The sequence below is a fragment of the Brachyistius frenatus genome, unplaced genomic scaffold (assembly GCF_029030835.1).
Source record: "Brachyistius frenatus isolate BFR_SWC_R1_liver_20210118 unplaced genomic scaffold, ASM2903083v1 Contig_183, whole genome shotgun sequence".
NCBI lineage: Eukaryota > Metazoa > Chordata > Actinopteri > Embiotocidae > Brachyistius > Brachyistius frenatus.
In genome coordinates, this window is record NW_027210782.1 from 271,502 (window position 1) to 298,688 (window position 27,187).

General features: G+C 40.8%; 3 protein-coding genes across 3 annotated transcripts in view; 2 read left to right on the forward strand and 1 right to left on the reverse strand.

Annotated features, from left to right (window-relative positions):
- Positions 1–11: 11 nt before the first annotated feature.
- Positions 12–8,188, forward strand: vstm4a (V-set and transmembrane domain containing 4a). Its single transcript, XM_069717896.1, is given in 9 exon segments — positions 12–617; positions 1,870–2,048; positions 2,051–2,306; positions 5,217–5,270; positions 5,368–5,475; positions 5,586–5,619; positions 6,090–6,238; positions 6,909–6,964; positions 7,717–8,188. Coding segments are annotated over 9 exon segments (1,038 nt in total). The 5' UTR covers positions 12–568; the 3' UTR covers positions 7,870–8,188.
- Positions 8,189–10,340: 2,152 nt separating this feature from the next.
- The window catches only part of wdfy4 (WDFY family member 4), a 38,803-nt gene continuing 21,956 nt past the window's right edge, over positions 10,341–27,187 (reverse strand). Inside the window, exons 42-64 of the mRNA XM_069717879.1 lie at positions 26,992–27,069; positions 26,672–26,863; positions 26,507–26,582; positions 26,184–26,398; positions 24,480–24,628; positions 24,257–24,371; positions 23,892–23,977; positions 23,741–23,803; positions 20,382–20,424; positions 20,090–20,209; positions 19,873–19,996; positions 19,674–19,780; positions 18,250–18,400; positions 16,853–16,944; positions 15,465–15,674; positions 15,234–15,354; positions 13,876–14,033; positions 12,886–13,044; positions 12,621–12,800; positions 12,186–12,368; positions 11,625–11,712; positions 10,837–10,966; positions 10,341–10,638 (exon numbers count right to left, since the gene is read on the reverse strand). Coding sequence (XP_069573980.1) covers positions 10,575–10,638; positions 10,837–10,966; positions 11,625–11,712; positions 12,186–12,368; positions 12,621–12,800; positions 12,886–13,044; positions 13,876–14,033; positions 15,234–15,354; positions 15,465–15,674; positions 16,853–16,944; positions 18,250–18,400; positions 19,674–19,780; positions 19,873–19,996; positions 20,090–20,209; positions 20,382–20,424; positions 23,741–23,803; positions 23,892–23,977; positions 24,257–24,371; positions 24,480–24,628; positions 26,184–26,398; positions 26,507–26,582; positions 26,672–26,863; positions 26,992–27,069 — 2,904 coding nt within the window. The 3' untranslated portion in view covers positions 10,341–10,574. The remainder of the gene's footprint in view (positions 10,639–10,836; positions 10,967–11,624; positions 11,713–12,185; positions 12,369–12,620; positions 12,801–12,885; positions 13,045–13,875; positions 14,034–15,233; positions 15,355–15,464; positions 15,675–16,852; positions 16,945–18,249; positions 18,401–19,673; positions 19,781–19,872; positions 19,997–20,089; positions 20,210–20,381; positions 20,425–23,740; positions 23,804–23,891; positions 23,978–24,256; positions 24,372–24,479; positions 24,629–26,183; positions 26,399–26,506; positions 26,583–26,671; positions 26,864–26,991; positions 27,070–27,187) is intronic.
- On the forward strand, positions 22,788–23,632 carry lrrc18a (leucine rich repeat containing 18a). The gene has a single exon (XM_069717880.1). It carries the CDS (start codon positions 22,788–22,790, stop codon positions 23,619–23,621), a length of 834 nt encoding a protein of 277 aa, XP_069573981.1. The 3' UTR covers positions 23,622–23,632.

Sequence of the window (27,187 nt, forward strand, 5' to 3'; positions counted from 1 at the left end):
ACACACACACACACGCATTCAGTCACAAAAATACATAGGATAAACATGTATCAGCATATGCTTTTTGTAAGCTTTACTGGGATATGCAAGAGGTGCATTATCCCTACACTCTGAGAGTAACTTGGGTGATGGAAATGCATGTTTAGCATTTTATTGTGTTTGCCTCTCAAAATTGCACACAATGTGACAGTTGCATGCACACACGCAAACCATGAGACTTGACCATCACTCTAGATTTCTGGGTGTTTGGGACATGGTCCAAGGCTCACTCACAGAAACAGGAAATGACATTTCCTACATTTTGCAGGACACACAGAGAAAAAGAGAGAGAGAGGGAGAGACAATCAGAGGGAGAGTGAGAGGGAGAGTACTGGGAGAGAGTGGGAGTTTCTAAGTGGGAACAGAGCCTTTACTGTTTCATATTACACAGAAAAGAGGAGAAAGAGGAGAAGAGTTAATGGGGGGTAAGGGCTCTGGTGGGTTGTGCAGTCGGGCTCTGTTTTGAATGTAGCTGCTTGTGTAAGTGCTGTGCAGTTGTCTGGGTTTATGGATTCGCTGACTGTGGAAAATGTACTTCTCTATAGTGATCCTTGTCCTGACTAAGGCTCTGGTCACAGGTAAGTTTACCTTATTTACAGCAATACAAACCACTAAGAAAGTTAGCAAGTCAGCAAGAAAGAAAGAAAATTTGTGTGGAGAGTAGGAACTTGATCTACCACCTATATGCCACTGTGATCCTGTAGTTTTAGTATATTATGGAACTTTGGTATGAAAATAGCATCAAACATACAAGAACGATCACCAACCAACAATCATCGTTTCTAAAACAATCAAAATTTGCAAATCTTTTTTTACTATTGTCAAAAAGTCTCTTGCAAACTTGGCTTTGTTAAAAATCAAACCAGTTGTGGAGTTAAGCAAGTTTGTTCTCTGTGATCAGAGAAAAACATTGTGTACATCCTATAAAACTGCCATAAAGCAGGCATACAACTTGTATGTTCTGCCCTGTAATCTTTTTGTAATATTCAGTTATGTATTTTGGTTGGTTCAAGTCACTTTTGCTGTCACTTGAAGATTATAGGACAAATCTAGAAGACCCCAAGGGAGATTCCCCAACTAACACAACAACAGCGAAAGAACAGCAAGGCAGCATGGGAGACCAGATGGTCCCTGTTATCTTACTGTACTGAGGATGAATGTTTCCCACCTGTAGCTTCTTCGTTGCCTGTCTGATCACACATATTGTGTCCAGACTCTCTGTCTCTTCTAGAGAGACGGGACCCAGCTGGCATCAAAATATAACCCGAGTATCAAGGGAAGTAAAATAGGGGCTCAAAGTTTTTACACTGTTAGTGCTTTCCTGTTACAGACTGAATTCCCATCCAGTGATGGAATGACACATAAAAGTAGAACCAGTTTGAGCTCTGTCAGCATAAATCCAACAAGCCACTGCGGGTGTGCAGAAAAACGTACTTTGTCTAAATGCTACAATTATGTTTAACTGGCAGGAAATCAAACATCTTGTAAAAATGAACTCAGACTTTTCCATGTGGGGCACATTACCAACTATTGGTAATTAGTTCATTTTAAAAGCAGGGAGGAGTCACACAATCTAATAGATTATTGCATTCTGTAAGTACTTATGTTTGGCAAAGAATATGTTTTATAGTTTGATTTGAATTTATTCTGTCATAAACAATGTATGGATATATATCAATGCACAACAGAGGGAGGAAGCACACATTGAAAAGTGATTTTTTTTTTTTAATTAAAGCGTGTATGCAAAACTAAAAAAGTATATTTAAAAATGTACATTAAAAAAAGACAGCTGTATGTTTAACCTGTACTGTTTGTGTTTTTTTTTGTCAGCGGAGGCCCTGAATGTGACAGTCACCCCGGGGCCCGTTGTCTTAGTAACAGAGAAAGAGAACCTGACACTGTCCTGTTTGGTATCTCAGAGGAAGAGGAGCAGCAGTGTCCTCATTCTTCGCTGGTTCTTCTCTCCACTTACTGCTCCCACTCCTGTGCCACCTCCCTCCCCCTCCCCCCTGCACTCGAGCCCTCTCAGTTTCTGATTGTGAAGATGGGCATAAAGAAAATGAAGATATACGGGAACTACACCAGTCGTTTCCCCCAGCCAAAGTTTCATCTGCACGAGGAAACGGAAGGAGAGGAGTACCGGCTGCGGATTCTCAGTGTGACTGGGATGGATCAGGGTTTTTACACCTGTAAAGTTCAGGAGATCCGCAAACACAGAAACACATGGAGAGCATCCTCCAATGGAACCAGCACCACACAGCTGACAGGTAACAAGGTGTACTTTTATCTCCCTCTGTTCTCCATGAAAACATTTGTCTGTGGAAAGACTCAGGGCTCCATTTGGCTGATGGGTTTAAGACCCATTCTCAACCCTATCCTCTCAGCCTGTTCTCCCTTTGCCAAGATGTTAAAGGTAAGTGTCCCATGAATGAGGCCAAACTAAAAATGCATCAGGCAGAGTGAAACTATTGAACTATTTCTAACAGAATTGGGGCATTATTTTAACGAGATGAGTAAGGAATCTATTCATCATGTCCACCTGGTGAAACAGCAAAACTGTGATCTTTAACAGGAAGTGATGAAAGCCTACTTGTCTACTGTTTATACTTTCCTACAACACCAGCCACTAAAAGTTAAGGGTCAAAAACAAAAGGTATTTCTGGTTTAATTACCCTGAACATTTTTACCATGGAATAGTCCTTTCCAAAGAATTCCCTTACAGCTACTTACGTTTAACTGAGGTATGCCGCCCATCTTATCCAACAACCAAAGAAAGGAAGAGCAACTGATTTTACTCAAGAACATGGATCAAATAGAAATATGTAGCATGTATTCTCTGACTCTATTTGTAGTAAGTAGTACCTATGTGTTTGAGTGTGACCCCAATCCTCTGGCATTTCCATCTCAAAACAATGAGCTCACACAGCCAAACCACACTCAACAATATTGCTCTCTGTGTACGAGAGTAAGAGGTGGAGGGTTGCTGAGCTGGCAACGTTCAAAAACTCTGAAATACATGACGTTAGCATTCTGGGTTTACTTTTATTGCAAGCCTCAGGAGAAAATCGACTGGAGAATTCAACGTATATAGTTTGCACCAAAGAAATCAACAATAAACAAACTGAAGAAAATGTGGTTAAGAACTAATTGAAATCACATGCAGTAATACATTTTTCTTTATATCAGTATGATCCAGTGCATCCTTTGGTGGGATGGACTGGATAGATTTATTCTGCTGCCATACCGTGCTTTGGTGTGGCTACATGTGACTCATGTTGCACAGTTTACCTTTCCCTAGTTTTAAGCTAAAAAAAGCACAGAGGTTTAAGTCAGACAGAGCCATCTGACAACGCCCTGCCCTATATTCAGGGCCCACGAAGGAAGCTACGCAACCTCAGGCATCTCCGACATGCATTGACCACAGAACCAGAAACACAAGAGCTGACATTATATGGGTAAACAAAGAAGGACAAAAAAATGGTAATCTAGGGAACCCCTCAGTCTGCAGATTTCAGTCTGCTGATCTTAAAGCAAAGGCTACACCCTGCTGAGGTCAATGGACAACTATTATTCAAAAGATTTTGCATAAAAGAGAGACGGTTTGTCCTCTCCCACATCTCTAAAGTCCAACTTCAGAACTTAAAACCTAAAGGTTGAGATTTTCTCCTGGTAAAACTGAGTGGATCTGTGTTGTTAAAATTAATCTTATTAGACAAACTCTCTGAAGCTCTCTGGCTTCAGGTTTACAACGCTGCAGTTTTAGCGGATGGTTCATTTTTCCACGACCCGTCTTCACAGCAGGGGGAAAACAGACATGCCTATACCTGAATATGTTCTGCAGTAGATATTTCTTTAGGCGTAAACATCATTGTTGGTATATTGTTGGTAATATGTGGACACATTTGTCGACAATTGTGTACATTTAATTTGTCCCTGACAGCCAACCTGTTGACCTCAGGCTGCTTGCACTGATCAGATGTGGGGTTTAGCTTGTGGTTAACCACAGTGTGAGTGTGGTCAGATGTGTGGTTTACTTGCATTAGCCTACATGTTAACTGCTCACGCTGGTAAGAGATGCCTGCTAAATGTAGCTGTTGTCTCGTCAGAGGAGTGAGGGTGCTACAGACTGCCTACTCTACAAGCCTTTATCTTGGGTTGTCATTATTTTTTATGTTGTGGTAAACAGTGGGTGGACAAAATGGCATACAATTAAGTGCGGCCTAAAAAAAAAAAAGCATGATAGATTGGCCCTACATTTGCCAATTATCTTCAATATTTATGCTAAAGATAGTTTAGCAGGCCTCTAGTGCCTTTGACATTGTGGCTTGTTTCTTGGACTTGGGTGCATGTTGTGTGTTGGTTTTTTAAATTACGTGTAAATACAGCACTGATACACAAGACAGTTGTAATATTTTTATATAGTTTTTAATGTTTTCGTATAACACTAAAGTCAGTTTTCACCTACTGCATCCCACATTACTCATGTGATACTCAGACAGAACAGCCATGACACGTTTCACAATTTTGCCGGCCGTTCAGCGTTCTGCAAACAGGCTAGAAGTCAATTACAGTTATCATTTCTTATTAATATGTATCAACCTGTGTATAAAAGACATATTAAAATCTCATTATGGGGAGCAGAGACAAAGTAATTTATGTACATAGCCTCAGTTCACTCTCCTTAACCTCTCGCTAAATACCCCTGACCTAATCACAAGCCACCACAACTTCCTTATTTGTGTTCTTTTTCTCGCTCATAAGGACACAAAGAAAACTACAGTGCGAAGTGACCAACAAAAGGAAGTTAATATGCAGTGGAACGGGGAACCCCCCGAACACTGTCCAAGAACAGCAATACAGCCGGGGCTGTGTGTCTGTGCGTGTGTGTGTCTGTGCATGTGTGTGTCTGTGTGTGTGTGTGTGTGTGTGTGTGTGTGTGTGTGTGTGTGTGTGTGTGTGTGTGTGTGTGTGTGTGTGTGTGTGTGTGTGTGTGTGTGTGTGTGTGTGTGTGTGGTGGGTTTGGCTGATGCTGCAGTAGACTCTCCCTTCGTTTGGGTATTTCTGGAAACCATTGAGGCCGTCTGCTGGATTGGGTCAGGATTCTAGTCTGGGCACTAGTTTTCTATCGTTTACGTACTGTTTTTGCTGACTTTTTTGTTTGACATTTGTTCCTCCAGTGCACTTTACCCCCAAGGATGGCAGCAGTGAAGGACTGTGGCTTTTATTTGCAGGTACCCTTTTTATCTCCTCACCTCTGTATCACTTATTATCCACGTGTTATTTTGATAATGCCACTAATCTGATTCTTTTTTATGTTTCTGTGTTTAGATGTGTATCTCTGTGCTGTGCTGATCTGCTCACTGGGCCTGCTCTCCATCTTCCTGTTCTCTCTCGTTCTAACCTGTCAGTATTTCCACAGAAGACACAGGCTCAAAGGTGAAATCGTCCTTTGTCTCTATAACTTCACATTTATAACTTTATGTTTCAGTTTTCCTATTAAAAACAAACCTGTTAACATGTTTTCTTTTCTGTTACTTTCTCCACAGCCAGTTACCTATTAGTCAAATGTCCAGAAAGCAGGTACGAGTATGTTGTTCTTATAGAGTCATAAAACAAATAATAATGATTAACCACCAACCTACAGAGCAAAATTGCTCAATATTTGCCAATTATTGCCCCTTAAATGTGGGAATTTTTCATTTTTCTGTTTCATGTCATTTCCATTTTAATACCTCTGGCTCTGGATTTCTGGCTATTAAAAAGCAAGCTGTTAGACCACATCACTTTTGGCTTTTATAATTTTAAACATTTTAATTCATAAAACTATTTATTGATAGACTGCAAAAATAATCAATAGGCAGTCTATTGAAAGAGACTACCTGTTTGTTTTTTTACTTTTACACTCCAATATTTCTGCATTAAAAAAACATTTAAATATTTTTGGCTTTAAAACAAAAAGGAAAACATAATAGATAAATCTATAGTGGTAAATGTTTAATAATACTTACTTGGATCCTCATAAAATGTTATCACTTATCTACTCCATGTAGCTCAGGAGAGACAGTAACCAGCTCCAGCAGTTGCTCCAGTTCCTCCCCGAGAGAACAAAGGAAAGACACAAGACAGAAAACTGACAGGAGAGCAACGGTAACACCACCTAAACTACCTGAAGAGACCCTGCTGCACATACCAGCCAAAGGTAAAGTGACCTGAGAGCTGCATGTGACCTATTTGTCTTGCAGACCTCACATGACAGACTATGGCTCAGTGTGGACAAGTTAATAGAACCTTAGAGTACTTTTTCCTTCCCAGATGGTTTAATTGTAAGGATTTTATAGGCCTGCAAAGTGTGCAGTATTTCATAAAAAACACAGCCTGAATCTTAATTTTGCTTTTGAACATCCCAAATATGTTTATAGTCTTATCCTTTGGTCAATGGGGACACAGCTGCTCCACAGTTATTAAGGTCACTTCAAAGCATGGTGCAGCCTGGATCAATTCCCACTCCTCGTCTTTCTGAAGTTATTAGTCACAGCGGGCTGAGAGAGGCCCCAGCCCCAAGAAAAGGATTTTGGGGTTGAAGAACAGTAAATGATTAGCAAGTACAAAAGCAGAAAATTATATCAGCATAACTCAACATCTGTGACAAAAACAGAAGAGTTTCAGAGAGTGAGACAAGCAGAAAACAGTCTGAGTGAGTTGTCAGAGGTAAAATCAACGCTCAGCTCTTATTTCTGTTCTAAACAACACCTTGATTAGGTTTAATATAAAGTGGTTGTGAAGGACAATTTTACCTTCAACCACAAAGTTACGAGTTGATTCCTCCTGGCTGCTGTTCTGTGTCAATTAAGGTAGTCTCTGTTTTTCAGCGCCCGTCGCTGCAAAGAGACCTCAGAAGCCCAGAAGGTCAAAGAGATCTGCCACTGTAAGTTTCCTCATTCTCATCTATCAACCAATCACAAGACCCACATCCACTACTAACATAAAACTCATTTAATGAAACATAGGCACTTAAAATGTTTATAATGTATTTATTAATGTTTGGGAAGGCTGTTTTTTCTCCACGAGTTGTTATTGAGATACATACAACTGGGAATTTGTTTCACGACTGCATGATTGTCTACAGGAGTTTATTGCCGTCTCTTCATTCAGTTATGAGCTTGATAATTCTATTTAGCTTTATTGCTTCTGAAACACAATTATTTATTTAGAGTGCTTCATTGGTTTTATATCCACAATAAAAGTGTCAAACAAGTATGTACTGAAGAAAACTACTCAAACTAAGGATCATCAGTATTTCAGTACATGTGCCTCTGTAGTGAAATGAAGGTCTGGAGATGTGAGCTTTTCGTTTGCACGAAACATACTGATTGGATTAGTGTAACAAGGAGGATCTCAGGATGTTGGATAGGACTCTTATTGTACCAAATGTTTTTCAAGCAAACTAAATGTTCCAAGAGGTCCTATGAAGCCTGTAAACAAATAGTTTCTGCAGATGAGGGACTGAAGAGATGTTTACCACAGAAATTAGAAACACTATTCAGTGACAAAGATTAAATGCAGAGAAGATACATCCTAACATGCACCTTTTTTTCTGTAGTAAAATCTGTGCAATACTTTCCTCTTTAGCTTTATCTTCCTGCTCAATTCCTCTAACCCGTTCTCTCCCTCCTCCAGCCTCGAGTATCACATGAAGATAGCCTGACATATGCAGAGCTGGAGCTGGTCAGACCGAGACTGGAGCCCCCAGCCTCCTCCATCCCTGACCCCGAACCTTCCAGCCCCGACACTGTGTATGCTCAGATCCTCTTCCAGGAGAAATGGCTGTAAACATGGCAGCTTGGTACCTCCTGGTGAGGGCAGAGATTCAGCTCTGCGAACTGAACTGAGTGGCTTTCAAAGGACAATATTTATGAGCTATCAGTATGGCATTTATCATTGGGTTGTTTTGGATGAAACTATGCCACATCTGTTGGTAAATGGGGGCTTTGTGTTTTCTCTGTGCAGTCCCATACCAGAGCAGCAGTTTTTGGGTCTTATAATTCTGTTGTTTTGTTTGTTGGCATCACTGGCCTGCGAGCCAGATGTTTAGAGACTGATCTTACCGTTAACTGTTCTGTATAAACTCAGGAGACTGTGTGGAAAGGAACTGTTGTCCAGACTCTCTTATTGCAGCGTCATACGGCACTGTAACACTCAGCTTTATAAGCGCATTTATAATTACAGTTCTAATACATCATATCAATAAATATGCTGGGGTCTGACATTCAAAGGGTGCAGTCTTTCATTCATATAAATACAGTTTTTAATTATTATAGTTTAAATTGGATTGGATTCCACTTTGTATGATTTGTCTGTAATTTGCCTAGTTAACAAACAGGGTGTGTTTTATACACAAAAGAAGGCAAAAATACAATATTACAAACTGCTTCAGTGCATCCAGTGTTTGATATACACAACGGCACAGACTAACGAATGAAAAATTAATGCGTTCGATAGTCTGTCAAAGCTAAGAGCTTCACATTCTGGGAAGTTTGCTTCATCGTTCTTTGGCAGAGAGTTAAATGAGAAGATCAAAACCATTCATACTGGAGAGTGGTATCAATCTTTTCATCTAACTCCCGAGCTAGAAAGTTAACACACATTTTCCAAATATTTTCATTTTAATTCTCAAAGAAAAACCCACCAGAGGGGACAGAAAGAGCACAAAGAGTCTTCTGCTTCTGATTTCAAAGTGTGATCAGCGAGGCACAGGCATAAACAGCAAATATAAATCCTAGAAGCAGCAGACATTACACCCAGGAAAGGTGAAGGTGTGGGCCATTTTCTGAAGGTCAGTGTGTGAAAAATGGAAGTGCCTGAAGAAAGAGAATGAGCCACACTCTTCTCCTGGAGAGTGGGAGAGACCGAGAGAGAGAGACCCTCATCCCCCACAGTTCATACTCACTGACTAGGATGAACCCGCTAATGACTACATTTATTCAAATTAGACTAATTGTAATCATGGTTAATAATTAGCTTTACAGTGCATTATAATTGGGTTAGGCTACAAGATGGTTCTGCCTAGGTGCAATAATTTATTTGATTTAATTATTCTGAGGAACCCAATGGTTTGACATTTCATATCATAAAACCAACGGTGTAGAGAGAATGGAGTTGGCCGTTGTCTTTAGAGAAGGTCATTGCTCGCTCTCTGGGAAAATTATGAGGACTATTTTCCACTCTATTAAGCTACTCCACTTTGCACAATTAGCCACACACACAAAGGTTAAAGAGAGAGACCTCTTCCTTTATGATAGAGAGGAGTGGTGCATGTGCATGAGAGAGCAAGCGGGAGACACAAAGCAAACAAGCCTGCAAAATCTCGACAGTCTAACGTGGCTGCTTATTTATTGGAATATACAGTATGTGCACTGATGTAAGAGTCAGTATCATATTTTTCCTCAGCAACATCAAGATCAATTTTTACAGATGTAAAGTTTCATACCGTCTCTCCTCAGATGGGTCAGATTTAACCGGTAGTGTGTGGCCAAGGCCCGACCGTGAGAGATTAAACGGTCTTTTATGACTAACAAGAAATCTCTGTCCTCACACACACGAAAAGCTGTCACAAGCAGAAAGAATTTCTCAAAACCCAAACACATTTTACATCCACCACAACACGCATACTTGACATAATCACAGTAAACTTATGGAGGCTAATGGTTCAAAAAACAAGCAGTGAAATACTCATAAATGCCACACAACAAAGACAACTGAAAACACACTGTGGAAAAACAACCAAGTAAAGGCCACTAAACTATTCACGTCTAACTAAACATCCTGTACTCTTCACGCCACAAATATTTAACGAAGCAAAGCATTACAACCCTCACAGCAGAAAATGCTGACTTGTGTGCATGCCTTACTTTGTATAATAGTAGATGCTTGACGAGCAGTTCCTGAGACAAAAACAGCTGCAGCTCTATAATACTATTAAAAAGCCGTATTTCTCAGGGAGTGCTGGCTGAGCATGCAAGCTCTTTTTCATCATTCATACAATTCCTCTCAGGTTCAGTTTAAAGCTGCTAAGTTCAACCACAGGCTTTTGCCGCAGCCCCTAGTAAGCTCTGTTAAAACAGTGAGAGTTTAAATGACTGTAAAGGAGTGCTTTCCCTCCTTCAAATTCATCCAGCAGTTCTGGAAAACTTTAGCCAGTGTCCTTCTGGTTTCACCCTCAGGAACCCCCAATGAAATAAAATCCTTACCAACACAGATTTCAGTCTTAAACTAAATCAGAGACTCAAAGTAGAGGATTTAGACAAATGCAATTTTATTTCAATTGAATTAAATTCAGTATTTACACATAATTAAATATTCATGTAGGAGGTAAATATTCTATTTAGTCTGAAACGTAAATGCATCAAATATTATAACATTGTTCTTTATGAATACAAACACAAGACAGCTGTGCATTAGACCTGAGATACATTTTCTGAGAGTCTCTCTCAGAGGACAAAGGCTGTGACTGGACTGTGCTTAAACACTGCCACCTCTCACTCACAGGTCCAGGTGAAAACTCTGCCCCAGGCATCGCCTGCCAACAGAGTAGCATGACTCCTACACAGGTGAGAGAAATGTAAATGTATTATGTTGCAAAGCATGCAGTAATGTACACACTTTGGGAGAATTCAGTTTAAATTTGATTAGCTTTAGAAGTTACCATATTACTATTATAAAAATTAACAACCCAACTTAAAAACATAATCAAAACCCCATATCTGTTTGCAGTAAGCAGGTGAATTATATTTACTGTACCTGGACACGGCCAGTGCCGTGATGGCCGGATTGTTTTTGTAGCGACGTTGCGACGCCGTCTGACTTATGTTCAACTCTTGACATAACACCAGACGCCTCTGCCAACCTTTAACCTGGCATGAGCTGATCACTGTGGAATCATCATGAGAAATACATCAACATCCTCTTACTACGGAATTACAGGGCAGTTATCCACCCAGTCTGAAACCCTGACCCAATGGTCCTCACAAGAAAAATTAATTGTGCATTAACACAGACAGCAGGCTGTAAAAGGGAGAAAAATCCCTCAAATATAAATGCCTCAATGTTATGTAAAGACTTGTCTCAATGTAATTGGAAAGTATAATACTCCTATGAGGTGACGCGAGGCTGTAACCAACGTATGCCAAATTGGATCTGGGTATTATTGCTTTCTAAATTATACACGCACACACACGTCAGCAGAATTACTCATCAGTGTTTACTGCCTCTATGTTTAATAACTTTATAACAACATAATTCCTGCTAGCCCTAATGCTAGTGAGGGATAGGGTGAGCATTACAAGCGCTCATCTGGAAACCACGCTGTCTAGCTCTGAGATGAGCGGTTAAAAATAATCATCTCACGCTTAAGGATTTATCTAATTAGATAGCAATGGGTTTTTCTGAAACACTAAAAACAGGGATCATGTCTTTCTGTTTGGTTTCCTTTCAGTTGGTTTCACAGTTTTGTTACTGTCAGCCTCTCTCATCATCTGTGTTGTTGTAAATACAACATCTACAACCTATTCTACTGCCAGTAACATTACCGTCTCTCTCTGCTCGGTCTTGCCCTGGGGACACAGGCTCTTCTGGAGGGCCAGGTAATTGTGTTCTGGTGTAGTCCGTCCTCCATATCTGTATGAGAGACACATAACGAGTAGCAAAATCATAAGACATAATTCAACATAATAACAGACACACTCACAAAAGCGCTGGCGCACACACACACACACCCCACACGCCCACTGTAATAATAAAGTAATGATACCATTTGTGTGTTTGTGTGTGTGTTGGCGTGTGGCATGGGCACCCACTCCCAAGTGAAGCACAATCTAGAGATTGCAGCTTTGATTGCAGAGAGGCAGCATATGCTTATTTTCATCCTAAGCAAAACAGTCACACACACACAACCCATATGCTGTTATTAATACCTTGATGGACATCCAAGCTGGTACCTGTGCGGCTAATAACAAAGTAATGACTGCCAGAGTTGAATATTGTACAGTATAAAAACTCTCTCAGCGATCTATTAGTATCTACAAAGAGCCACCATCGAATGACTTTAAGACAGGCATTTCTGTCATTATTACCTAAAAACAAAAACTCACCCGTATAATGCCATCTGCACAGCCTGTGACGATGATATTCCTGGTGTCCCACTCGTGTCGCTGTGTGAAGCTGGCACACAGGATGTCTGCCTGAGGCCCGCAGGAAGCGTCAGTGCAGGTCAGCAGCTGGCCCTTCATGGTCCACAGGTAGAGTCGAGGTCCCGCACATGCCACGATCTCACCCTTGGAGAGAATGTAACAAAGTGTTGACGCTCGTGTGTGAACAGATATACAAAGAGATGCACAAAAAAAGAAAACCACACACACGCAGAGGATATGCACGCTGTCAACAGTGAGAGTCCACCCTTCCTCGTGCTGTGAACTGAGTGAAGGGGGAACAACATGACGACGGTGAGCCCAAAAAATGTCAAAGGACAGAAGAGAGCGTGAGTAGTTCGAGAATTAAACAGGTAGAGATCAGGAAAGTTGACTTACAGTGAGGTCATTGATAGCCAGCACAGAGATGCTGGTTGTGTGTCCTGTTAACTGGGTGACATAACTCAGGTCCTCCATATCCCACAGGATACAGGTGAGGTCACGAGAACCACTCACTATGATGCTGTGGACCTCAGACACAGCCAGGCACGTCACTGCATCTGTGTGACCGTATAACGGCTGTGAAGAAGAGTGGGGTCAGTATGAGTGTGTAAAGATGGTGATGTTAAATCTCCGGAGCAAACAAACATGCAGACAGACTAACCTGTCTGAGTCTCATGTGAGTGAGTTTGTCCTTGGTGACTGCTACATCCCACACACAGATTACAGTGCTGGTTCCTGCAGTGATGATGGTTGTCGGGTTGGGACAGGCAGAGCACAGCGTCTCGCCCCAGTCACACAAACTCTCACACACCGCAAAGGTCTAGAGACGGACATAACGTACGTCGGTCATAATTACACAGTGATAAAATATCTGTGATGGGCTTCTGTGAAAATGTGATTATCACCCTCATCAGGCATTCTTAATGCAGAATACAGACTGAGGGTAATTAAAACACAGCACAATGTGTTGGTATTAGTTAAAAAGGGGCTCAATAAATCTGAATTTAAGTTTGAATAGCAGCATTTAAAACATGAATTATGATCTTTCATCTGATCATATGATGTGATGGTAGTTATTAAGAAATTGTGAGAGCAAATTTGAGAAATTTAATCGTGTCTTAAATTATTGTGATACTTGCTTAATACTTTAAATCTATTTCACAATTTCGTTCCTCAAAGAAACAAGCAGTATTTTTTTTACAAGAGTAATGTAAATGCCCCAAAGGCCTTAGAGAACAAAGAGAGAAGATATGTACAATGTGCATGAGGCAATTAATATTAGAACATTTTAAATCAATTTAAATAACCAGAAATCAATTGACTCACCTAATAATGGAGTTTGTGTGTTGTCTTGAGTTCATAAATATGTAATTAAACTGGTTAAAATTCACTTTCTATTCATTTGAGTTAAAATGGAAACTCAATTAAATAAATAAATAAACTCATTAAAAATAAACATACAAACACTATGATGGAAGAGTCATTAATTTCACACTCTTTTCTCACATTTGAAAAAAAGGCCATAGTCAATGAATGCATCACGTATAATATGCACTTGCTTTATTTTAATTTGATTTATGAAACTACACAGAACTGGAAGGTTGTACAATTATGCAGGAAACTCATTGACTGTCTATCCCCACATACATACCTTCTCTGTGGAATGGTTTCCAAAGGCACAGCTGTTGTCAGGGAACCCCCAGTTGAAGAAGCAGCCCAGCAGAGGCGACAGGAGGAGCCGGTTTCTCTCCAGGACCAACACCTCTTTTTCCAGACACAGTATCTGACCCACCGGGCCTCTCGGCAGCTCTGCAGTACGGTTTAAAAAGGCGTCATCAGCAAGATTAATTTCTTTTAAATTGTCAGTCAAACCATATACACATTAAAAAAAACAAAAAAGACCTCATTCTGCATATTGTGTACCTGAATGAACTTGCTTGGCCAAATAAAGATAATGGCTCTTCAAGAACATCACATTAAAGAGTTTGGCAGCTCAGTAAACTTGTAAAGAATTTCATTAAAATGACCACAGAAAACTGGGCAATTAAAACAGCTATTCCCAGGTTACAACACGCTGAGGCCTGGTCCTAGGGGGACACCTGTATCCTGGAAAGTATACGTTGTATGCGTGAGTGTATATGAGGGTACGGCGGTGAGACAGAGGCTGTAATTGTGCCTTTAATTGACCTATTCATGCAGGAACAGGCAGAAATCATTACATCCTATTGCCAGTTCTGCTTCTAAAATCCCCAGAAAGAAGTTCTGTCTGCATTAGTCTTAGCCTTCCTCCTTCCGATTCATCTCTATCTGCTTATTGATCAGATCAGACAATCTAAGATTTAATATGAAATGTAATATGCAGGAATCTCTCCCTGAGCATTCGCAGATTCATCTCCTCTCTCTCAGTGGGCCTGTAGGGATATTCAGATTATTAAGTAGGGCTCAGCGGAAGAGTCATCTCCATATTGTAGCTCTAACGGATAGCTTCTTCCACCCTTCTGTAGTGTAAATTAATCTATGGACATTCTCACTCCGTTTCAAGGATTCCCTTGAGACCTGGGCACATTCTGTGTATAATAACTGGCATCAAATGGTATGAAATAAAACAAAATTGTGCCAAACGTAGATGACTATAATTAATTCAATTTAGTATATTCAGCAGAAAATAGCAATGCTTATTCAGTTGTTTGGGAATATATGCCACTTATAAGGCTGTATTATGATTTGTTTTAATTTAACTAATATTTAAAGGAATAGTTAGACAATTTGGCTGCAAGTGCACTAAATATGAAGAAGGCCTGCAGCGAATAAGCTCGGTTTACAATAAAGACTGGAAGCATGGCCTTACCCAAACAAAAAAAGCTTCTAAAGCTCACTAATTCGCATTTTGTATCTGATTTGAAGAGACAAAAATCATAGCCCTAACCCTTCCCAAAATGTCAAACAATTGAGATTAAGACATCTATCCTGTCTGAGGTCCTCTTTTTATTTCCTATTATATAAGTGTACCTCTGAATGGCTGCCCGGATGTCTTTAGTTTATCCAGTTTGAAATAAATTGGGGTTGGATGGGATGGTGATGACCCTTCTTTCTTAGAGCCACTGCGAGGCGGATGGGGTTTGGTGAAGAGCTATAGGAAGGACATAAATGATTAACAGAGAAGGGATATTTCTAAAAAACTATATGATACATATACACGCAGAATGGACTTTTTCCCGCTTTCACCACTGTTCTATTTACCTGTTTGGGGACTTGGCCAAAGTTGCTGACATATCCCAAGATTGTGCTCTTGATGAGAGGGTCCTTGGCATCTTGCCGGCCTCTCTGGGCGTAGAAGTAAGGGTGGAACGTGTTCACACTTTCTACAGCAGCTGGACCTTGTTGCCGGTATCCGAAAATTAGGTCGATCCACAGGTGGATGTGGGAACTCACGTAGTCACTTTCCAGGGCCTGACGCAAACAGAGCAGGAGATTGTTGGACAAACTTAAACCAACTAATCAAGGAGTATTACAAAACTACTAAACATGCATGGTGCAGTGTTAAAAAACAGCAGCGTGCAGCACTCGTTATTTTAGTGGACCCAAAACCATCAGTCAAACTGTTAATATGAGAGTTTAGAAAACACAAAACTTCTCTGAGACTGCACAGCCAATCAGATTATTCAGGTACTGTATGATTTCCTCCAAAAGTCAATTTAGAAGTGTAGAATAGCAGGAGGCTGAACATCTTTGTAATGAGCATATCTTCATGTTGGAATTAAAGAATGATTTGGGTGGAATTGGCCAGAGATTGGTTTTAAAGAGTTAATAAGGAAAAGTGGGCATTATGACCAGCTATATCCTTGCACCAAATCTTAATAAACCCATCGTGGAAGAACAAAAACCTGGAAAAAAAACAACAACAAAAAACCATCATAACAAGGATATATTGTCCTGAGTTAATTTGTCTGTGGAAGAAAAAAAAACAATCTTCTAAAGTCACTAATTTTATGAGAATGGTAGGCAATACGAGTAGTTCAGTAGATTACAGAGTGATAACCATCATAGATGCCCCAGGAATGGAAAAAGGGAGGGTCACACTGAGGAAATCAGACCAACAGAGAGAGAAAGAACAGATATACAATAACCCCATACAGGGAAAAAGAAGAAAAGAGAATATTCAACCCCTAAACAGCTGGCAGAAATAATGGCATTCGGAAAAAGAGAGAGTCTTGTGCCTGCGCTGAATCGTGTTAAATGGGCTGGTTGTCCTTCAGTATCTGTCATCTAAACCTCAGATACACGCCTTTTCATGCATTTTCTTGATAAGGAAAACAACTGGTCATTATATCTGAAAACAGTTAGTACCAAAAGAAAGTAAATGAACCAAACTGTGAGGCAAAATGGCCTTTACAGAATCTAATGAATAAAACACAGAATTTTGTCAATAACATCTGTCTGTTATACAGTGTGAGGAAGAAGGGAGGCAGACTGACAGCAACCAACACTATTACAGTGATATTTGTTCAGAGATACTAAAACAGGGCATCTTCTGTATACATATATCAGCTAGTATTGACAAACATTATTAGGTCTTATGGGAAAACTCCCTGCATGTAACAGGCCTGGTGAGGTCAGGGGTCACTGACCTCTCGATGGACTCTAATGAACTCCTGGGAGTCACCTTTCGCCCACGGAGGAAGCTCGACATCTCCCAGAGTGGTACCATCCTCCGTACAACCTAAAGAGACATGGATCGTCAGTACATGCAGCATGCTGCGTCACATTACATCACTGTGTGAACTTTGTGCAGTTTAAAAGATGCCCTGTGGAGTCTTTTGCCACTGCTGACACAATGCAGTAAGGTTTTGATGAGTAGTTCCCTCACTTGCTCGCTTCTGGCTTGGATGCACATGTACATGCATTAGCACTTGAGTAATGCCATTCACATCTCTGCCACCAGCGTCACACGATTACACTGACTGACAATTGCTGGTGGAAACGTGCCAAGAAACATAATACAAAAGCAAAAAGGAGGGAAGAAGAAACTTGCAGATGTAAACAGTGCACTTTCACTTTCTTTTTCTTTTCAAAATTGGTTTTGCAAATGTCCTAGATACAGAAAACAATGCGATTTTATATGTATAAAAACACAAAATGTAAACAAATATGTCTTTGTTTAAAAGAAAACTCAAGGGCAACCTTTAAAAAGATATGGCTGGTGATATTAAAAAAAATGTTATTGTGAAATTCTATGAAAAGATTAATATAAACTGATTGTAATAGGAAATAGCCAGATAGCCTATTTATTTATTTTACTTATTAAAGCTATACAATAAACACAACAACAAACCATATTGTTGCACTCTGTGATATGTTTCCCTAATTACCATGAACATGGGAAATATATGCAACAAGGCATGCCAAAATCAAATCAGCTAATCTGTGGTGCACGTATGAAGTTTCTCATGTGTTGATTTTTAATTGAACACATTTCCTCCTAATTAAGCTAATTATTTAAAACAACCAATTAATTTAATGCTACATATCTGGTATTAAATTGATCTTATTATCTAATTAAGGAGTTCTAGCAAATTCTGGGAAATCCAAATTTATGCAGAAAGGTGCTCCAAAATCAAATCAGCTCATCAGCTCCACACAGTTCCTGTGCTGTAAGTATGAGGTTTGAACTGAATGCCATGTTTGAAATGTTGTGCTCACAAGAATGCGTCTGCAGATTCCCATTACCAGGACAACATAATGTAGCACATACCATGTGGCATGTTGGGGAACATAAAAAATATGACATTTCTGTGACCAATTTTACATCTTCTAGAGACAAACACACTTGGAGCTGAGAGCAACAGATAGAGAAGGGAAGTCTGAAAGTACGGAGAGACAATAACAGTGTTAGTTTTGACTTTCCATGGAAAAACAAAAGCTGACCTTTTCTTTAAGCACCAAACCAAGAAAGGTGATTGTACAAGCAGAAAAATTCATAGTTTCAGGCATTAATTTAGATACAGAGAAGATTTTTGTGCCTGACCCAGCTGGATGTGGTTGGAGTTGAGCAGGAAGTCAGGCAGGTAGAAGAACTCGGGAATCAGCTCCCTGACGTCTCCCATGTTGTCCCTGGAGGAAGACTCCCACTCTTTCTTTGTATTGTAAAACATCCGCTCTGGGATATCGAATCCTCCCTGTGGGGAGACCAGACACAACACTGTCAGACCCCGGCACACTGTAGTTGAACCAACCTCTGCAACACGCGTATTAATAAAGTAGCCTGTTTGATTTAGTGTAGTGAACCAAATTTTATATTCTTCACTGGGTTATGTAAGCAGGAAGTATTTGCGACTATTAGATGGAAGCTTTTCATCTTTCTGTAAAATTCCATAATTTTGATGGAAATCTCATGAGAGAGAATGTAATTTAGAGTAAAGCAATTACCTCAATGAATGAAAATAGCATATATACTGGTAAACTCGGTTAGAGATGTAAATCCAGTTATGGATATTACTACACACCCGTTATGTGCTTCAGAAGACAAAAAGGCCTCCTAATTCACCAGACTAATGCCTTTATTGCTTTATTCTGACTATCAAATATGCAAGCATTTCATTATAATCAACTGGATGCTGTATTGTAAATTGGTAACATCTGTGGCTACTTGCATTGGCTTCTTTTAGATGCTTTCTGTAATTATTTGCATATATATTAAAATCTCTCTATAATCTGCTTTCCAACCAAAAAAGGCACTGAAACCAGGTTTGGAGTGCTGAAAATAGCTCATATTAGATTCATATTATTAGCAAGATTACATTTGAAAATAAAAAAAAATGACAAAGTAATGACTGTCATTGGGCATCCGTAGTACTGGGTTTGCAGAGGGGGCTGTTGGTTTGTGAAAACAGTCATACAAAGCAAACTTTCTTAAATTTCTTCAGAAAAATTACCACAAAACTTGAACAATATGATAAAATATGTCTTTATCATTTACTATACTTGTGTGTGTGACAATGAGGGCTTCTACAGATCTTCAGTTTTTAAGAGGAACCTTGTATTAATGCAAAAAAGAGGTAATGGTTACTTTATAAGTTTCTATCATTCTAAGCTTTTGTTATAAGCATTGTTGAAACCCCAACAGAAAATGTTTGAGGCGATATAAAGTTTCATTAGGAAGTCAAGTTTTGTAGAAGAATATATCTGTCTGTCTGTTCAGTATTGAACTTTGGTATGTGAGGAATTCACTGCATAGTAGATCATTCACACATGGAGTTAGTTCACAGCGATTCATCCATCACCTACTCCAGTCTAAAGAAACATTTTCTTAAAAACAAATTGTGAAAATAGCTCAGTAACATTTCAAACTTATTTTCCCCTATCTCAGTCAATGTTAGCAGTAACAAACTTTGTGATTTTAAGGACAAACAAATAACATTTTGTTACTTTTCCTGGTGTCCGAGGCCTCACCTGCAGCGCCTGGAAGGTGTGTGAAAAAGGCTCCATCCTGACAAGGAAGGAGGCCACAATGATGGCTGAGGAGTAGTGGGTACAGTAGTGGCATCGCGCTGACAGGTCTGTTACAGATGTTACACATTTCACAGGACAAATCAGTGTGGTGAATAATAAAGTACAGGTGAGAAGAATAAAAATTGAGCTCAGCAGATACCTTCACCCTCATTGCTCTCCACTTCTTCGTATCTCTGGATGAACATCTGTTTCCTCTTCTCTGTCTGAGCTCCCATTGGCTTCGACAAATCCCGGAAAGTTGCAGGATTTGACAGATCGAGCGTCTGTCAGGGGACAGAAACAAATCAAAGCTGAACACTTTACTAGTCTAGACAACATAAATGTTCGAGACAAAGCTGTCGTGTGTGAGATTCTACCTCAGACTGATAGTCGGCCAGGATCCAGGGGAAAACTGGATACTGCATCAAGTCATTGTACGTCCTCCCGGCGATGGTGTTCAGATGCATCAAGTACTCAAAGTTACTTATCTCCCCTTTCTAGAGCACAAACAAGAATCAGATGAAGCAATATAGTTATAAACAAACCTAAAGTGGGTTACTATTACTATTGTCATTCATTACTGTTGTCAGATAAGGAGGTACCGAATCCGTGAGCAACAAATAACACTGACAAAATGAAACCGGTGAAGAGCCGTGTTTATTGCGTTACCTGCCACTTAACAAGGGCTGTCTTTTCAACCACGGGCGTCTTTCTAAAAGCACAATAAAAGCAAATACCTCGAATTAGAAACAGAGTCTGATCACTGAACAGTACCAACACAAAGTTTTCTGCTTGCTCTGTTGCCTGGCAACCAGAGTTGAAATGTAATACAGCAGAGCCGGGAAGCAGCAACGTGGAGGTGAGTGAGTGACTCGGGAAACAGAAAATACTGCGTGCGCGCAGCTGTAGGAGCAGTTAGGGGTCTGAACTGGGCTTCGTTTGTGGCATGAACGGTTAGTAGAGATGCGGAGGATGCAGCTCGCGGTGCCGTCCGTAGGTCGCGTGGAAACAGTTTGGAGCGAGACTGTAAGTCGTCACGCAGTCTGCAAACTGAGGTGTTTGAAAGAGGGAGCAAAGCTTTCCTTGTCTGGTGAAGTTTTTTTTGTTTTTTTTATAGGCGTGCTTTGACATGTGAAAGATTCCCACAACGCAGGTTAGTGATTACTGGTCAAACAGGAAGAACATCGTTCTGTCAGATTTCCTGTTTCACAGCTGAGACAAAGTTTTTTTTTTTCATGTGGTTACTTAGACTTTGTTAATCATTCAATAAAGATTAAAAAAATTAATTAATTAATTAAAATTGTTGCTCTTAGACAAATTGCTAAGAGCAAAAAAAAAAAAAAAAAAAAAAGACATATTTCCAATTCATCTACCAGAACAATTGACCGGCAACACAAAACAGCTAAACTAGATGTTTGCTGAACATTTAAATCATCGAGCATTTTTATACATGGAGGACTGATCTAAACATCTTTAATCTAAACTAGGAAAGTGATCAACTGCTCCTGAAACCTCGTTTCTCTCTGTGGGCCAGTAACACGGCAATAAAGTCCTGGCGCCAAGCACCCCTGTTGCTAAGTAACGCTGTTAAATAAGAGGAACCTTGACATTCTCTGTTTGGGGAAAGGAGGCAAATGTGTATCTACACAAATGATACATTCCTCGTCTCTCCCCCCTCTTAATTTCACCTCAGATTGATTGCTAGGTATTATTAGTACAACTTCTTCATGCTGACAAAACTGAAAATGTGGTTTAAAGGTATTTTAAAGAGGTTTTTTTTGTTTTTTATTTTGTGCAAGGGTGAGGGCTTTCGAGATGAAGAACCGGTTTACAGGAGCTAAAGCCACTGGTATGCTTCCAAAACTGAAGACAATCTCATCACTTGATTAACATTAATCCAGGAATAACTAACATAAAATATGGTAAGTACATATCTATGTTAATCTGTGTTTAAAATGTGGATACAAGTTTTAGACAAGAATACTGACTGAAAGATGAAAGAGGAAGTATATAGCAAATGGGTTTAAAAGGATGAGGGGCTACTTCAAGTGTATCCAATTTCTAACACCAATAACTCCTGACCAAATTATTTTTGTAAAACTACACTAAATCAATCATTGCATTTGGCCCAGTATGTGTTATCTAATTGCAGGCAATAATTTCATGCAATAGTTTTCTATAGGAGGTTATAATGGGAACAAGCACCAGTGGATAACCTCTCTCATCCTGAGGATGATGAATGAGGCGGGAGAGGGGCCTTGGGGTGTAACACAGACACAAACAGACACACACCTTGCTCTTTTAGACAGGGAGGGGAGAAGAGCGAAGCCCTCATTACACTCCCAACACTCCCCAACTATCATTTATCAAAGTCCTGATTTGACTCTTTGTGCGCGCACGCACACACACACACACACACACACACACACACACACACACACACACACACACACACACACACACACACACACACACACACACACACACACACACACACACACACACACACACACACACCTAGTACAGTGCACCCATGTCAACAACACTTGCATGTGGATGTCCCAGATACACACATACACACACCTTTCCTGCCTGAAAAGAGGCAAACAACTCAATCAGTTGAATGGTGAGGGAGCATCAGCACTCATTTGTTTTTGCTGTATTACCCAGTGTCGCCGCTCTCCTATTGTTCCCAAGCATTAGCTTTAATTAGAGAGTCGTGCTCTTAAATACCCCCATGGGCAACACTGGGTGAGCACGCACTAGTGCAGACACAACACTGCGACACGCGCACTCACGGAGAAACACGCGCTGCTCAAGCTCTCATTCCTCAGAGAGCATGCTTTCCCCTCTGCCCCAGGCCATACATAAGCCCTTGTATCTGAATAAATCACATCAGCCTTACACACACATACTTACACATAAACATACACACAACACATTTATTTGCTATAGTACTGTGTGGTAGTGCAGATTAGATCAATTGTTGTAAATCAGTCTCTTGGGGAAACTGTCAGAAAACAGAGGCTGGGCTGAAATTTTGAACTGTGCGGTCATTCTCTGTGTTGCAGAACCATGGTCAAAAAAAAGGGAGACAAAGGGACAAAAGTGACCCTCAAGACTGCCAGAAAGGCAATATGGATAACCCCAGATGGACGGTGCAGACTCACCCTTAGCAACATGGGTATAACCATCTTCCCAAAGTGTCTCCTCAAACTGACGGACGTGGACGAGTTGGACCTCAGCCGCAACCTGATACAGACACTCCCAAATAACATTGGGAACTTCTTGTCACTCAGATGGCTGGATCTACACAGTAACAAGCTAGAGTCTGTGCCCGAGTCTATCGGCAACCTGGTGGGACTGACCCACCTCAACCTCGCAAACAACCGCCTAACCTCCACAGGTTTACCCTCCTCACTGGGCTCGCTCTCCAACCTGAAAAGTCTGAATTTAGGAATGAACCAGCTGGACGCCCTGCCTCCCACTTTGGTGGCATTAGAAAATCTCCAAGAGTTAGGCTTGTTCGATAACCTCTTCGTCAAGATGCCAGAGTTTGTGAAAGCCCTATGCAACCTCACTAAGGTGAATGTCGTACGAAATCCTCTGTCATACGCTCGGGGCAATGGTGCGGGGGTGCTGAAGAAGTCAGAGCTAAAGGAGGATGTGTACCTGGCCATTGAGAGCAGCCTGTGTAAAACGTGTCTGAAGAAATGTAAAGTGCAGAGGGAAGAGTTTAAGAGAGGAGGAAAAGGAGGAAGAGGAGATAGAGTTGATGATGACATGTTGGAGGAGAAAAGGGCTAAGACTTATTCTGGACTGATGGTACCAAACTCAGTTGCTAAAGTCAATCAGGCTGTGTGGAGAATAAAACACAACCCAGCAACACAAACTTTAATATGTGCATAATATCCAGCTACATGTGACACTGTTATATTTATATGTATTTCATATTTCAACTGATAAAATAAAGAGTGACTCCTTGAAATATTGCTGTTGGATGACAATAACAAACTGACAACACTTACCTGGCATTAGCAATGACCTCAGCGACCCCTCTACCTTTTAATGCTGGCACTACTGTGCTCAACCTGTAGGGAGAAAGAAGACGATTATGAATCAGACCCAGAATGCTGAAAATACAAATCTTTTAACATCCAGCACAAATAAATTTGGTACCTTTTATATGCAGAGACGTGGTCTTTATTTAGGAACACCAGGAAGGCTGAGTGTCCAGTTTTCATGAAGACCTCGATGGCGTTGTCCTGATAGTAACACAGATGAAGAGGCATTTGTTTGCAGTAGATATTTTTGCCAATTACATCCCTTTTAAACTTACACTTAAAATGCATCTTAATTGTCATCTAATTGACATGCAGAATCAACTAAGGGAGAGCCGATAAAATGCACAACAAATCAGATTTCTATGAGACAAACTTAAAGTTGAAATGGGTTTCTATTCCAGCTAAATTCTTTGTAGACACAATCTGAATATGAGAGGTATTATAATTGAAGGCATCCGTGGGAGTGTTTGGATGTCTGACCTCTAAAAGGAAACGCATGAAGCGAGCCTCCTTGATGTCCTCGTAGAGCCAGCGTCTGCAGCGGGCTGATGGCAGCTCTTTACTCAGCATAGTGGAAATGAAGGAATCTCTCACACTGGCACAAAGGGACATATGAATGAATGAATGAATGAATGAATGAATAATTGACACAAGTAAGCCTTCATGCTCACTGCAAACAACTGTACAGCACACACAGTTGTACCTGCTGGGGTGGTGTTTCCTGCAACAAACGTCTCCGGTGGGACTGAGAGTGAATCCTTCACACAAGAACAGGCTCTCCCTCCCAAACAGCAGCAAACCCTCTGTGACTCGGAGGCCACTCACTGTCACTACACACATCTTAGCCTTTATCTACAGAGAAAAAGAGGGCTACATTAAACCCCATGTGAGACACACATCAGCACATTTCTCTCTCAGGACATGACATGGCAGCAATACAGGCACTTCAGGCTTTATTTGATTGATCATTTTAATCACATATTTTAATCATTATTAAAAAGACACAGTTGAACACTTCATTATCAAAGCTGATTGATGGGGAGGGAGAAGGCCCGCCCCCTTTTCAGCCGTGTGACTGTGTGTTTCATCCAGTGCCAACATGAACCCACATGCTGCTTTCAGCGCTGGTTGTAGCTAATGTTAACTGCATTGTGATAATGTGCGGATAATTCTATTGTCTTCCCTCATTTCACAACGAGTGTGTGCACCTGGTTGTCTCCATGTGCTGGCCCCTCTGCAGGTCCCCTGGGACATAGCACCCAAAAACCATATGGGGCCCCAATGCACCCGCAGGCCTCTCACAATTTATACTAATCAAATCAGACACCCTACCCCCAGACATAGTCACACACTTGGTGGAGGAGGAGGATCTGCCTGGCCATTATTAGGAGAATTAATCACTGCCACACACACAATAAGAAACCTGATAAGTGATCAGAACCTCTGAATGCACACACAGAGACACGCCATGACGGATAATATCACTTACCATGGGAAAATGTTTAAGAAGAGTCAAAGTGAGTGAGTCTCAGCAACGTGGGACAGAAATTTCTCACTGAGCTATATCATGGTCAGATTTTATGGCAGTTTCCATCAGTGAGTACAAACTGGCATCAGGCCTACTGTCCCTAACAATGATTAGATTTCAGGAAAAAAAATAGTTGAATTTATTGTTATCAAAGATTAAATACATAACAATAAACTTGTTTCCTTATCTCCTTACTGTGCTCCGGACAGACATGCGTTATCAGTCTGAGAGTGATTTAGCTGATGATGGGAAGGAGAGAAAAGGAGGACTTTTATTGACTGAGAGCCTAATGTCAGACCATTGATTTCTCCCCACACACATTATTGTCATAATCACACTATTGGCGCTGGCAAGCTAATTATGAGTGTATCTCCCTTTGTGTGTTTTGCATGTGTGTGTGTTAGTCTGTGCGTGTGTGTGCATTTTTCAGAGCTAATGACTATGTTCATTTGACAGGAAGCTCAGCAGGACTCATGCGCTGAACTGCTGCAAGACAACAGGACGCACTTGCACACATCACACACTTACTAAGAGGATGTAAGACAGCTTGCATCACCTCCTACTGTTTTTATTAATACTTCTGTCAGAAACATTAAAAGCCGCGGCTGGTTGCCGGAGCAATGAGAGTCCCTGTCAACATGTGCACTGGTTTGTAACTCGCTGTAAGAATGAGAAGAGCTGTGCTGGGCCTCAACATTAAAACATTATACTAATGAGGAAAGATGAAATTCTGATAGCACCGCTGGGCTATTGGAATCCCTTAGTCTACATCAGATAATTATGATTGTGAATATTAGCAGGGTGGGAAGGAGTTGTGCTTGTGTTTAGGCATGTTGTTTTCAGACCAGCATACCAACACACCCTCCTGTGCCACAGTACCTCCTCTCCAGGGTGCAGCTCCTGCAGGATGATGCGTATGTCGGGGCAGTCTTGTGAGTAGGAGCAGGGTGCAGGGGTGCAGGGTTCGAGCAGACCCTCAGCCACAGCAGGCATTTCATTCAGAACAGGGAAAAAAGTCAGGCGGTCACAATACTGCTCTCCATCCTCCTCACACTCTTTAGCCTCAGCACCAACTTCACACAAGATCTTGGGCTCTGTTACAAAGAAAAGTAATTTTCCCACTGAGTATCCAACACCCAAATACTGACATTAGTAATGGTTAAAAAAAAAAAAAAAAACAACTCCAACAGTGTTTTCTTTACCCGTGTCACCTTCCGTTGTATTTTTGTTTTCTTTAGACATGCCAGGCCTTAAACCCAAAAACAGCGTTCCTGGCACCTGTTGTAAAGACATATGGCAAAGTTAAAGGCTGGACTGTGTACAAGTTGAACAATAAATAGCACAGATCCTGCTTTGAAATACTGTACCCGTTTGGATTGTCTCAGAGCCCTTCTCCGGATGCGTGATCTGGTCCGATTGGGTCCTTCAGCAGCATCTTGCACCCAATCTTGCCTCAACCGCACGCCTGGGCCCGGACCAAACACGGCTCTCTCCCTCAGCAGCTCGGCCTCCAAATGCAGCCACTTGGAGCTGGCGCGCTCCCACTCGCTGGCTCGTAACTGAGAAGCAGAAACAAACCAGGACAGAGTGAATAGATGAGACAGAGATAAACATAATTAGAGATCCTATTTAAATTTTTTTTTATAAAATTCATTCCAGTACATTCATGTTAAAATTTCTGTCAAACCTGTAAGTAGTTTGTCCTCATATTCTCAAACATGCCGTGTCCTCTCTGTCGATGTGACTCTATGTAGGACAGAAACTCCTACAAGGAAACAAGAGTAACCTGATGGGTGCAAATGAAAAGAGGGGCAGCACAATCGCTCTTCCCCTAGCTCATATTGTACACACACACACAACACGCATCACGTTCACAAAAAAAA

Coding starts and splice junctions, on each gene's coding strand:
- lrrc18a (XM_069717880.1), top strand. CDS start 22,788: ATGGTCAAAAAAAAGGGAGACAAAGGGACAAAAGTGACCCTCAAGACT.